Source organism: Phasianus colchicus, chromosome 5, assembly GCF_987193195.1.
Source record: "Phasianus colchicus chromosome 5, bPhaCol1.hap1.1, whole genome shotgun sequence".
NCBI lineage: Eukaryota > Metazoa > Chordata > Aves > Galliformes > Phasianidae > Phasianus > Phasianus colchicus.
In genome coordinates, this window is record NC_143440.1 from 54,851,895 (window position 1) to 54,865,437 (window position 13,543).

Below are 13,543 nucleotides of genomic sequence, written 5' to 3' on the forward strand. Positions count from 1 at the left end.
AATGAAATGAGTTTGATTGGTTTGGACCTTCTGCTGATGTCCAGGACATCAGCATTCCCATCAGCCTAATTGGTATAACATTTAATGGCAGTAGAGATTGATCTTGAGCTGAAATCTCTCAGCTAGAACTTTAGGCCTTTGCTTGCTAGGAAGATGCAGAAAATGTGGTAGTGTTGGCAGCTGTGCTGGGTGGGAGTCCTATCTGACTTTTGCCATCAGAAAGGAGTGGTTATTCAGGTGTCTTCAATGGAATGTTAAGGGGAAGATTGTCTACACAATGTCTTATCCGTTTTCGGGTTGGACCAAGTGAATTGTTCTCCAAGCTTCTCTCTCTAAGATGTGTGTAGTGAAGTCTACCTAGCTTTGGGCTGGATGTTTTAGAGAGTTGAAATCAGATGGGAGGGTTTCCACCTGCAGTGCCTAGAAATGAAGGTTTTAAGATTTAGAATTGCTGGAGACTGGTGATGCTCCTTCGACATCTGTAGAGCTGATACACATCAGCTGAAGTTAGGCTCTCAGGCTCCAATTTCCATGAAGATTTGCTGTCTGAGAACTTAGAAAGCAATTTTCTGAGGGAGGGCAAGGAATTGTCATGGCAAATCAGTGTCCTAAAATGTATAGTGTTTACAGAGCTTTGAAGTTCTTGCTTTGTCTAAATCTATTGTGTAGTATGGGATGATGATGCAGTTTGTTCAGACATGCAAAATTAAAGTTGCTACACTGACAAATTTCGTTTTACATCATGCTGGTGCAACAACAGTTATCATACTCATTTTCTGCAATGAAATTCAGTTTACCACACCAAATATAACAATATTAATTAATACAGATTTTGACTTTTTGGTTCAGTATGCCTCATTTCTTAATGTTAATTTCTTATGCACTAATACCCTAACTTCCAAATGCTGATTCATACAATGTTAAAAGTGAGTTTTTCTATTGTAAAATACAATAAATGCATTCAGTCTTACAATGTAAACTAAAAAACATGTGAAAATGGAACTTTGCATTTATTTCCTTGTAGTTAAGCCAGAATACTGTATTATTCTGCCACAGTTTCATTAGATTTTAATGATGCTCTGCAGTTAATGAGGAAAACCTATGCTTTAATTACTGAAATTTCCTTCCATAGTTTCCACATGTCCGGTTTTATAGCTTATAAAAATGCAGTTAGAGCTATAATCTTCAGCTCGTGGTAAGCAGTGTTCTCTGGTCTGTAAGACAGTAATGGCTGCTTAGCTAGATAATTGATATGGCTGTAAAATCTGTGACTTAGGTTTTTAACAATTTTCCCTTGGTAAAGACTTGCCTAAACTTAGGCCTGGATCCAAAACCTATTTATAACAGTGGAAGGATTTCAGGAACCTCTGCATCTGGACATCAGTATTTGGATCTAATCGAACTTCCCAGAAAAGCCAGTGTTGCAGAAGAACAGAGACGAGATAAACGTAAGAACTTGAGCACCGGTTTGAATATGTTGGTATTTTGTATCCCCTACAGCCTGCAAGTCTGCAAAAGCAACAGCACCAGCAGCCCTTAGTGCCCACACTGAGCATCCCTGAGTCTGTACGAGAGCTTAAGGCAGTTTGCTTTTGGCTTCAGGACCTTAACTGAAGATTGATGTAGTGAAGTGAAGATTGGTTTTGGGAGAAGGGTAGAAAGCTGTTTCGTAACAAAACAGTTTTTCTACCTTTATTTCCGCTCTGGACAGTGTTGTGATATGCTTCACTGAGACAAATTAGAAAATGTAAATCCCAGCTGAGAGTTGAGGGGAACAGTGGTACAGTTCCAGAGGCTAGTTTTGTAGGGCGGAGCATTCCTCTTCCATTAGTTCCATCTTTATCCCTTCAAGTCCATTTTAAGGCACTCTGCATTTAAATTGAATCCATCTGTGCTAACCCCAGAGCATCAAGTGGATGGGAGCACGCTGTAGAGACCTCCAAGGTACACAGGATTAGATTTATTACCATAAACACAGTGAAGCTAGCAGGAATACACTGCACCTACAGCTGAGCTGCTAAATATAGACAGTGCTCCAGTGTATGTTGGAATAGGGGATTACTGACCCAGGTCTTGACTAGCTTCTCTTGCTTAACTTAGCAGCCTGGACATGGCCTTAGGGGCTCCTTCCAGTCTGGATTTCAAAGCTCCAACAGTGAGATCTTAACCAGTCTGTAGTCCAGATATTTTTTGCATCAAATGATTTCCCATACCAGTTCTTTTTAAAAGTCTTTCAGTAAGCTTATTATCCTGCAAAGCACGTATGCTCACAACACGTGGAAATTAGTGAAGAGTTTCTGAACTTTCCAGTTTCCGTCAGACAGTTTCCAGCATCCACGGTTGTTTTTAAACCTAATGTACATTATTACATCCTAAACTGTTCCAAATATATCTACACTGTCACATTGGAATGTGTTTTGCAACATCACTTGCCACAGATTTACAATACATTTCATTCAGTCACTCAGCGTGTTGAAATGGCTTTGTTTTGAAATCTAAATTCAGAGGACAAGAAGATTAATGTATGTAAGAAGTGTTACAGTAGGTTCCTATGGTGATGAACCATCCTAGCAATTTGAGGTACTAAAAATAAGCATGTGTATGTGTTTCTTTGATAACCAAAGATTTTAACTTCATACACTTGAAATTGAAGTACAGCTTGATTGGAATTACTACCATTTAACATGTGTAGATGTGTTGTGTCAGAACTCGCATATCTACCTTTGAATGGCGCTTTTCTAAATAAGATCTTAGCTAAAACCAGTAAGGATGAGTCCATTATCAGACATGCAGCAAAGACAAAGTGGAAGTTAGCATGGGGAAAAATTAATGAAGATCTAGTCCTTGCTGCTTGTGGGAAATGTCTGTCTCAAACAGAACTTTGTTTTAAAGCCTCCATTGATTGTGTTTATATGTGGGAGAGGCCTTGATCTCCCACACTGAAGCAGTGGTGCCTTAAGCACACAGATTAGACTTCACTGTTCTCCTCGGGGGCAGCTCATCTTCAAATCCCATCTTCAAACCACAGCACTTCAACCTGTCTCTGAGTGTTCACAAACAAGGAATTAACAATGACACTAAAAGCATTAGTGTATTTATTATTATTACTTAAGTGGAAGCAAGTGGCCTATGATCTATAATCTTAAATCACTGGAATGCTAGAGCCCTGCTCTGACAGCTAGGATGATGTGTGTAGTACATGCACACGGACTCTGTCTCCTGGAGTAACACTGGCTCAGACGAGATGGAATTTATTTTTGCATTTAATACTGTATGTTCTGGGGTTATTCATCAAATAATGACCGAAAACATCAAAAAACTAATAAACCCTTATATACTTAAACAGGATTTTTGACACAGCAGAATGTGTTTCTTGGGGGTATTTTTTTGAGAGAGGTATAAAGCAGGCCAGTGCATATTGTTAATTTTAAGCAGCTGAAAAAAATCTGTAGAGTAGTAATCTATGAAACACACACTGCATTCAAACCTCTTAAGTTTTTATTGAAATCTACTAGGCAGCAAATGAAAAATTTATAGATATTAGCTCTTCTATGGGAAATAGGTCATTATACATGAAAGCAGAACAGCCATTAACATACACACAGATGTCTCAAGGTCTCATCTAATGATAACGTTCTGAAATGTCAGAGATTTTCTGTTCTTGACCTCCATGCTATTGTATGGCTTAGGATTTGCTCAGAAAGCAATTAAATAAATGCCTATCATGTTTTAATAGTCAATTTGTTCAGAAAAGCCGTAGGTTGAAAGAAGAAAATGCTTCTATTTAGTCTGAGCCTAAGCATCACTGGCAATTCAAATGAATGCCAATTCCACATTGAAATGACTGAAAAGGAAATCATGGGAAAGTAGTATTAAAACTATTCATTGCTGGCCCACTAAGCTTTCATTTAGAAGAGAGAGGTTTATGGTAAACAGACACAGTTTGTAACTTGATTAAACATTAGTCTACAAAAGTACAGCGCAGTTTAGTTACGTTTGTTCTTAGTAAGACTTTCAAGAGCTACAGTAAGAATTACCAATACCCAGAGAAAAACAGGGAAATCAGGCTGCCATTCCTACGGTGCCCCATCACATAGAGGTGTCTGTAATTGCTGGCTGGACTTTCTCCTGGATGACTGATGTAGAAGGCTTCCAAGCTTCATGGCCAAAGAGATCTACAAAATTAGGCGTGACAGCTACCCACAATCCCATGCTGAAGAGGGAAGGTAAAAACCATTTGGACAAGTATTTTTGTTTCGTTGTAGAGGCGAGGTTGTTGGTCGTTCCTTGCAGATCGGGACGAGGTGAACAAGAAGTCTCCCCTCACCTCAGAGAGCTGAGCTAGGACCAGGTACAGTTGCAATCCACGGTTCTTTGGAGACTGGGCTGCAGGAGAGACGGTCAGGGTCTCACTGTCCTTCGCAGAGGTCCGAGCACGGGGCCTGTGCACCAGTGGGGCTTTCTGTTTCACCTTAATGAATGGTATGGATGATTCACCTCCAGTATGCACTGTGCAGAGCCAGGAAAGATTGTCCGCAATCTTGGATGTGCTGAGTTTGGGTTGAAGCAGGTTAAACTATGAACCTCTCACACTTGAGGAAATGCCAGTTCTATAAATGATGGCTGTAGGGCAGCTCATGAACTCTTTGCCTGGGGGGGGTGGAATCGCCTGTTGTGGATGGGTTGAGTGTTTCCCTGAGCACTGCCACCAAGGGGATGTTGTTGACAGAGGGACTGTCAGTTCCAGAGATCCCACCTGGGGGAATGATCACATCTCAGGGACCTCCAGAGGTCCCTTCCAGTCTCAGCATTCTTTGATTCTGTCTTCTTCAGATCTGTTTTCTTACAACTTTCCTCCTTGAATGATATTTTTACAAAATGCTGCATGTTAAAAAATTAAGCCACTTCCAGCAGAAGAGTGAAATAAAAACTGTTGATCAATTCCATTCTTCCAAGGGTGACCTTTGTGCCAAAAGTTGTCCATCTAAACAGTGTTGTGACTTGAGAGATTCTTTGATGTTAGCTGTATTATTTCTGTTGTTTATTTTTCTTTCTGTCACCTAAAAAAGCATAACTGTAACGATGAAATTCCCTGTACTATGCTATCTTCTGCCTCATCAGAAAGTCATGATTGTGCTTGGGACAGACATTATTGCAAAACCAAACTCAATAAAACCTTTAACTGTACAGAAATTTAGACAAGTTGTGATCCATTACTTTTGCCCATCAGTGGATGTTCTTAGTATTGTTCTTGCTGCGTTTTTCTTGCGTTAGAAAACTCAACATGCTCTGTACTGAAGAACCAATTCAATCCTTACAGCAAACTGTGATACTTCTTACCTTTCTGCAGTTTTCCAGACCTTTAGCCAGATCCCGTTGTGTTTGACAATGCTGAATTTAATGTACTGTAGAGATCTACAGATGATGTCTCTAACGTGTCAGCTAAAATGTGGTTAGCTTTGGTGTTATATACTACTAAACTTAACCATTGTGATCACTATTTTAGATCATGTATCATCCATAAGAAAACAATTCAAGCTCAGCTTACTAAACTTGATTTTTCGGATCTGAGCGTTTAAATCCACGTGACTTTGTAATTTAGACAGTTAATTTAAAATGAAACACACTGTTGCTGCTTAGATTGAGTTCTTAGTGCCAAGATATTCAGTGATGTATTACAGATTACCCTAATGCATGCAGGGTTAATAACTGCTCAGTTCCACACATCACCTTTGAGCTACTTCCAAAATTATCTGCTTATTACAGGAAAATGCTCTGTGATGTGCCCATCAGCTGTTTTCTTCCCTTTGTCTCTTTGGCTCCAGACCAGTGCAAAATGTAACACTTTTAGCTTGGTCTGCAAAAGAATTCAACACTCAAATGAGCCAAAACCTTCTAAAAATCGGAATAATTTGGTCAGGTGCCTAGAAGGTGGTGTGTTTTTTGGAAAGATCTGACCTCATTTACTGCCAGATATGGCTGAAAGTCCAGAAAATAAAAAGACCGATCTGGACTATGGCAGGTTAGAAGCCATAGGAGTTTATTTATTATTGAAATTGATGTTACTGAATATCTCCAGTACTTGCTGCAGTTATTCATTTAAAAAAACAGTCCTTGTTATTCCTCTGCTAAGACTGTCTAAGCTCTTCATCTGAACGTTAATCAATATATCCACTAGTGCAACCCTGAGAAAGTGAGAATTTTGTGTGCTGAAAGAGAATTACAGAGAGATACCTTTTGTGATTCACTGGCCTCTCTACTCTTTGTTAACAAGTCTTAACAGATTCTGTAATATTTGCTAAGCCATCCCATAGTGTTTTCTAGCTGGCAAAGATTTTTTTTGTAAGTACTTAAACCCTTCCTGAAAGCTATTATTTGGACACATTCTTAATCTGTACAGTTTTTGTTTCGATTCATTTGCTTTTCTTTGAGTTCTTTATGATCTCTGCTCCCTGTAGAGCCTTTGAACTGTGCAAGGGGCTTATCTTAAACTGCCTGAGTATGTCAAGGAGATGGATGGGAGAGGAAGAATATCAAATTGAACCTCCTCGGGAATTTTATTTCCCCCTTTCCAGATCTTAAGTGGAAAAGATAGCAAAGTATTTTATGCCAATTCCCTGTGAGTCTTCCAGAGCTTTTCCCAATCTCTAGCAGCAACCGTGAGTGTTTCACTTACCACCAGCATTTTGGGTATGCCATAGGATGTTCTAGTGACTGTGGCAGTGCTGAGTCTCTGCTCTGAGTTCACTGCTTTGTGTCAGCTGAGTGCCAGGGAGCAGTGAGTGCTTATGGCAGAGCTCAGCAATTGCTTTGTACTGACTTTGAGGAGTTTTAATTTCCTACAAAAAGAAGGTAGGTGATGAATGTTATTCTATGCTTTACTTTCTCTTCTTTCAGCTTTATGGTTGCTCAGATCTTTGTGGATACACGTGCACTGTTCACATGCGGCATGGATCCTGGCTTCTTCTAGTTAGAAATGCCACTTACACAATCAGATTTTCCTCTGGGGAGGTTTCAGTTTTCTCTTACATTTTTGCACTGAAACTATCCGATTCTGGTTTTTTTAATGATGTTTGGATGACTGTGAAGTCTGTGGCTACAGATTTGTTATGTAGCAGCTTCTGTAGCAGCACACAAGTATCAGGTCCCCGAGGGCAGCTGCTCTAAGTCGTGTGCTCCAAAGCCATCAGTTGGTAAAGCATTACAGTCAGCAACCTTAATAACCTGACTTACTTATAAACTGCAGATTTCACCGAGAAAGGTCTTGAATCCTCTAAGGAAATTTCCTCTTCAAAAGCTTGTCTTGGTGGTTTCTAGATATACTGCTGAAACGAGGATTCAAACAAATGTCCTGGCTGAACTTTCACTCTGCTAACAAAAGTGCTGAAGGCATTTCACTAAAAGAGAAATGACAGATTGAGCTTTACAGGTTATCTTCTTCCTTAAACTGAATTTCTTTTTACAACCATGTAAGTGCATTTGTGCATTGTAAGTACAGCCATAGGACTCACCTACAACTGTGTTGCTGTTCCTTTCTATCTTTTTAGCTGCATGCTAACTTGAAAATGCTGAGGTCTCATTTAAGAGCCTTTTACAACAGAAATGTCTAATTCTTGTGTTACCAATAAAGGATCTTTTTCAGAAGTTCTCAAATTGAGGTGTTCATTTTATCATTTTCTGCTCTTACTGTGGAAACAGGAAAATTACTCCTACTCTGTGTCACCAACAAACCCTTTGTACAGTATGGCTAAAAGTGATACCAGAGAAACTGATGGTTTCTTTGAGACTCCTCCTGAATACCTGATGTTGGTATTTGTAAACACAGAAAGCATTGCTGCAAAGTCAGCTTGGAGCTCATGAAGACTTGTCCTTGCAGCATACACTAAACACATACCTTGATATTGAGATCATCTGTCTCTGCTCTTTTACTTCCTCCCCTATATCTATCTGCAGTTGTCTTGATTGGTCAAAGCCTCTTTACCAAATATTACAGTATTAAGCATTTCTTTTAATTTTGTCATCTATTTCATTTTCTGATCTCAGTACTAGCAGAGTAGCAGGCAATAAAGCTGAAGTAAAGAATATTCATCCCTGGCTAACTCTTGGATCATTACTCATTTACTGTTGTACTCGTTGATAAATGATATCTCCATGTATCTCCATACAGTAATATGTCATTAGGAGAATCATGTTATCACGACATCAGCAAATTCCTGCATTATGCTAAGACTTTTTGTGTGCAGTGGTATTTTTTCTGGCTCTTTATTTGACAAAGTGTGATGATAGATATGTTTGTTTTGACTACAAAAAGAGTATTGCTTTGAGCTTTCACATTTAATAACCTGTATTTAACTCTGTATTTGTGAGGAAACAACATGCTTCTTTGCATCCAAACTACTTTCATTTTGACCAGCTCAGTTCATTTACCCTTCAAAAGATGAAAGGTCTTAGAATGTACCTGTGTCTTGCCATAACATCTTCTGAAACAGTTTAATCAATTTCAGATGCATTTAAAGCATCGTTCAACTATTGTTCCTGCAGTTTGGAAGCTTAAAAGATAGAATTTGGAAATCAAAATCATGTGTGAATAAGCACATTTTTCTTAAGAACAGCGTTGGAGAATTCACAGCTCATGGCCTTGTTAGGTCAAAAGCAGTTACATTAGTGGAAGCATTAGAGACATGAAAAGTTCCTAGCAATGATTTAGACCCAACAGGAGATAAAAATGTTAAAAATCATCAATCATGATGCCAAAGAAAGCAGAATTTTTTCATGCAGTTATTATTATGAAGACAGGTGGCATGTTTCTATTTGAAAATAAAGACGAGCTTTCTGTTTGATTCAGAAGTATTCAAATGTATTTTTTTTTACTAGAAAAATGAAGGTGTCTTCATATTTCTATTCGTAAATGAGATAACTCAGGTGAGTGTAAATTTGTAAAGCTGACATTTGCTCCTCATAAAATTATGGAAAAAGTGATAGAGAATATGTTCACCAGTGACTCAGACAAGATATTATTACTGATGCAAATGATGGTTTATGGAGAATATGTCTTGTCAGATGTGTTTATTATTAATTTTTATGATAAAACAGGCTTATGGTTTGTGAACCTCTTCTGTACAACACTTTGTTACAGAAAAATAGCATTAAGCAAAATTAACCTATCAAATAGTCTCTATCAAATCTAATGCAAATTAATTATCTGTGATATCTGGGAGGGCTGTTGTAAGTGAGACATGGAAGTTTCCAAGGAGATGCTGTGCATCACAGTGTTAGACACAAGAAGCATCATCTCTGTTGTTTATTCAAGTCGAGACTGAGTGTTGACATGATTGTATTTTATAAACACCAAGATGTGGAAGAGATTTCTGATGATTGCAGGTCTTTTATCAGAGCAAGATGATGCGAACCACTGGCTAGTAGATGAAAGCCAAACAAAACACATTTCAGAAACAGCATGTTTTAGAAGAGAGTAGTCCATTGGTACAACTAACCTACACAATTTAAAAGCATTAAATCAAGGCCTTCTAGACTATAATTTTACCAGGTATTTTAGGACCGATATGAAAAGTATGAATGAGCTGACCCATAATGGAAGAAGTTAATACATATGGTTGCATAACCCCTTGTAGACTGGGAAAGCATACATCCATGTGCAAACTTGCTGTCATAGTATAGAGAATAAGAGGATGAACTCCTCTTTCACCCTTTTACATTCATTATGTATTTGACAGCAAAGCACTTTGATCTATCGAGACAAGAAGGGATCTAGATCAAACTAGAAAATCATCATTATTGTTTTCCCATTCTATGCTTTTGGATCTGTTAGTAATACTTTACAATAACTTGTTTTATACCTCTTCTGCGTTAAACAAAAATGAAAGTCATGACTTCACTTCTGAATTAATATGACCATTTGCCTCTAAGTCTATTCAGGGTTTCCAGAGTCTCCCTCTGTTTGCTAATTTTCAATGTTAGTCAGCACATTGACCCAATGTCCCTCTCTCACCAACTGTCTGCAGAGCAAGCTGCCAGATAAATTCCATAAATGAGGAATTAGTAAGTGCTATTGATCTGCATTCTTCTTTACATGACTCTTACAGAGTGCTCTTCATCTTCTTCCTTTTTCCATTATTTAACCTAGGAAAACATTACAAGGTTTTGTACGTTTCTCAGTGCAATTAGCTTCCACACAGACAGACATGCTTGTCAGAATTGTAAGGATGCTGGTGTGTTTAGGAGGATGTGCAAATATTAAACATTTTACATGCCTGATAACACCCACTGGTTTTCATTTTTTTTCTTCAGGTGTATTTATTTTACTGTTTCAATAGGGAAAGCTATTGAAGGTAAGGACTTAATTAAAGGCCTTATTTAATTGATCTGCAGTAAATACATCTTCACCTTTGCTGGGCAGTTTTCATTCACCTTTACTTTACATTTCATAAGGTTTCCTAGTACTTTCTTTTTGCTCTAATCTTAATCTCTTTGGGTTTTCTAGTCTGTAAGCCCTCCAGGGCAGGTTACTTACTGTGTGTCTGTACAGTGCTGAAACAAAACCCTAGGTGTGTTTGGATACGTGTTGGTAAGTGGTCACCTACATCAACACTTGTGAAGATTAGGTTTCCAGATGTGACCAAATCTGTTGGTTTGGATTGTGAGTGGTCTGCCTTTGCATATCTTCAAGCTTCTTCAGCTCTGAGTGTCCATCCTGTGCTCCTGCAGGGGCTGAGCATAGCAGTGGGTGGATGGTCTAGGCACCAAGTATGGAGGGACAGAGACAAAGCAGTGTCAATTGCAATTATAGAAAACAGATGTGAAAGGGTAACAGAATAGTACCACCCTTTCACCTCTGTTTTTTGAAGCAATGGATGGGTAGAAAATTAATACTACCCCATTTCAAAATAAAACTCCCACCAGAAGCTTAAGATCCACCCAGACGAAACTACCAATTCACTTATTTCATAAAGCGCACGCTGCCACGTTCCCAGCTGATTATTTTTTGTCTTTCTTTCATTCAGGTTCTCTCGATTTGCCCAAAGGACATGAGAGCAGATATTTGTGTGCACCTAAACCGGAAAGTTTTTAATGAGCATCCTGCCTTCCGGCTGGCCAGCGATGGCTGCCTGCGAGCCCTGGCCGTGGAGTTTCAGACGATCCATTGCGCCCCGGGGGACCTCATCTATCACGCTGGGGAGAGCGTTGATGCTCTTTGCTTTGTGGTCTCAGGATCCCTAGAAGTCATCCAGGACGACGAGGTGGTGGCTATTTTAGGTACTGTGATCTCTACTGATAAGGTGGTGCTTGGGATACATTTGAGTTCTGTGTAGGTTTGAATATTTGCTACTCTTGCCTTACATCAGCTGAGACTACAGTAGGCTAGTGGTTGTCATAAGATAAGGCTGTTAGTTCTCAAGAGGTGTTGCTCTAGGAGAAAACCTTTCATTTTTTATTCCATAGAGAATGCTTGTTCTGCCTAGTATGGTTCGCTGGCCACAGTTAACAGTGTCCCTAAGCAGAAGAGAATGGCATCTTTTAAACAGTCTGCTAGAGGAAATGCACAGTGTTTTATATCTGTCTCTCAGGAGGATTTCCACATTAACCTTTGCGCTGGGCTTTCCATTTGTCTGTATTCTAGCCAAAAATAATACGTTCAAACAGTATCCTCAAGGAAGCAAAATTCTTGTTTTTAGTGAAGAAATAGTTCAGTGTGTCTGCGTGAAGAGACAGAGGTGCACTGTATATTCCAGCTTGATTCATGAGAATTCTGAGTACTGGGGGAGCTCTATGTTAATCCCCCCGCCATTACTTTGGAGTGTCTGGTTTGCCAGCAGTAGGTGGGAAATAGCCAAATGCAGACTCCCCACTAACTTGTATGGGATTGGGAATTTTGTAGCAAAAGGTGGAATTGAGTGGCCAGCACCAGAGCAGAGACATAACAGTATGGATGAAGAATGAATGGCTCTCCTTGGAAAGGGTCCGTCTTGGGTATTCATAATGGATCTGTTTACTGTAGAACTCATCTCTGTTGAGCTATTAACTCATCTCTGTTTGGCTTCCCTTAAACTGGAGATGTGGCTCTCTGAAGGCAAACGCAAGTGCTGGTCCTGAGTTAGGGAACCGCTCATGTCACTGAACTTCTGCGTTGCTTCTTTCATGTAAGGGCAGACCCAGAGGGCACCATGGGTCTCTTTTGTGCCTTGTGGGGATGATTGCTGGGAAATGAATTTCATGATGGCATTGGAGAGTTGCACCAGCAGATATGGGCAGGTATGAAAGTCAGCACTGGTTGTGTATAGAGAATATATGCTCAGGATATGCACATATACTTGCTGCAGCTTTTTATACTCTAGAATATACTGAGGTTTTTAACAGGAGAGATTTAATGTAAGAATGAATCTGTTTCCATATTCAGATGTGAAGTCATGGTGAAAGCTCCTAAGTCTGTAATTTCCTTAGCAAAATATTCCTTGTACTTCAGCTCGCTGGGCCATCTCACTTTTATTATTAATTTCTGTGATGAAAGGATCTCTTTTGTTTGCTTACAGCTATTTAAAAAAAGAAAAGCTTTCAGAGTAAGTGGCAGTATTTAACCAAACAAAATGGTTTTCAAGCTACTAGAGTGAAACAATAAATATATAATTTACTGAACTATAAGACATCACTAAGTGGATTACATGCAAAACTTTATTGCATTTACTAATGAATATTGTGTTTGGTATAACAGTGAGAACTTTTTGTTTCCTACTTGTATGTACCGTAAATCCAGTACCTATCTTATTCTCCATTTGGTTAGGGAGCCCTTTAACCATATCTAGTTAAAGTGAATTACCTTTAATTACCAAAAGTGACTTTGATTCTGTCATGGCTGCTGGCAGGCGATCTGCGGACTCAGAGCTATGTTCACTGTGTGCTGTGGGGACTGGTAGAATGCATAAATCTGACTTAGAGTGAGATAAACTGCTTATATTAATCATAGGCACGCTAAGAAGTTTTCTTTTAGATTATTTAACAGAACAGTGTACTGAGTAACTGTGAGATGTCGTATCCTAAAAATTCACTTGTGGAAGGAAATCTCTTTCAGATGTAGTTGTGGAGACATTTAGAGTGACGTCAGTTGCCCCTGAAATAACAACTGCATTATCATGCAGCAGAGAAGAAAATTTGTTTTAATCTCTTCTCCCCCAAGAGTTAAAGCACAGGGAAGTGATACTGCTTGAGGTGAAGACCAGGTTTAATAAAACCTCTTCCAAACATGAAAACCCACACAGATTGCTTTGAATACGTCAAGTAGATGTCTTCACTAGGAAAAGTTGGCTTAGGGAGTTGTGCTGCCAGTCTGTCCATCCTCTTCATACAGCAGTAACTTGTATTGAAAATGGGTAAGTATCCTTCAGAACGTGGTCCTTATTATGTTCTACTGTGAGAGCAGGAGAATAGCAGGACACTTAGCTCCTTTGTAGAACTTTCCTAAGCTTGATAAGGAACTGGTACAGCATTTACTATTTTAATAGTGTTTTTCATCCAGGTTTTGTAGTGTTAT

At 39.1% G+C, this 13,543-nt stretch overlaps 1 protein-coding gene across 4 annotated transcripts in view; it reads left to right on the forward strand.

Annotated features, from left to right (window-relative positions):
* KCNH5 (potassium voltage-gated channel subfamily H member 5) overlaps positions 1–13,543 on the forward strand; it is a 141,807-nt gene that overhangs the window by 96,207 nt on the left and 32,057 nt on the right. For all 4 annotated transcript variants that reach the window (XM_031605594.2, XM_090141803.1, XM_090141804.1 and 1 more), the window contains one exon: positions 11,022–11,274. In XM_031605594.2, coding sequence (XP_031461454.1) covers positions 11,022–11,274 — 253 coding nt within the window. The remainder of the gene's footprint in view (positions 1–11,021; positions 11,275–13,543) is intronic.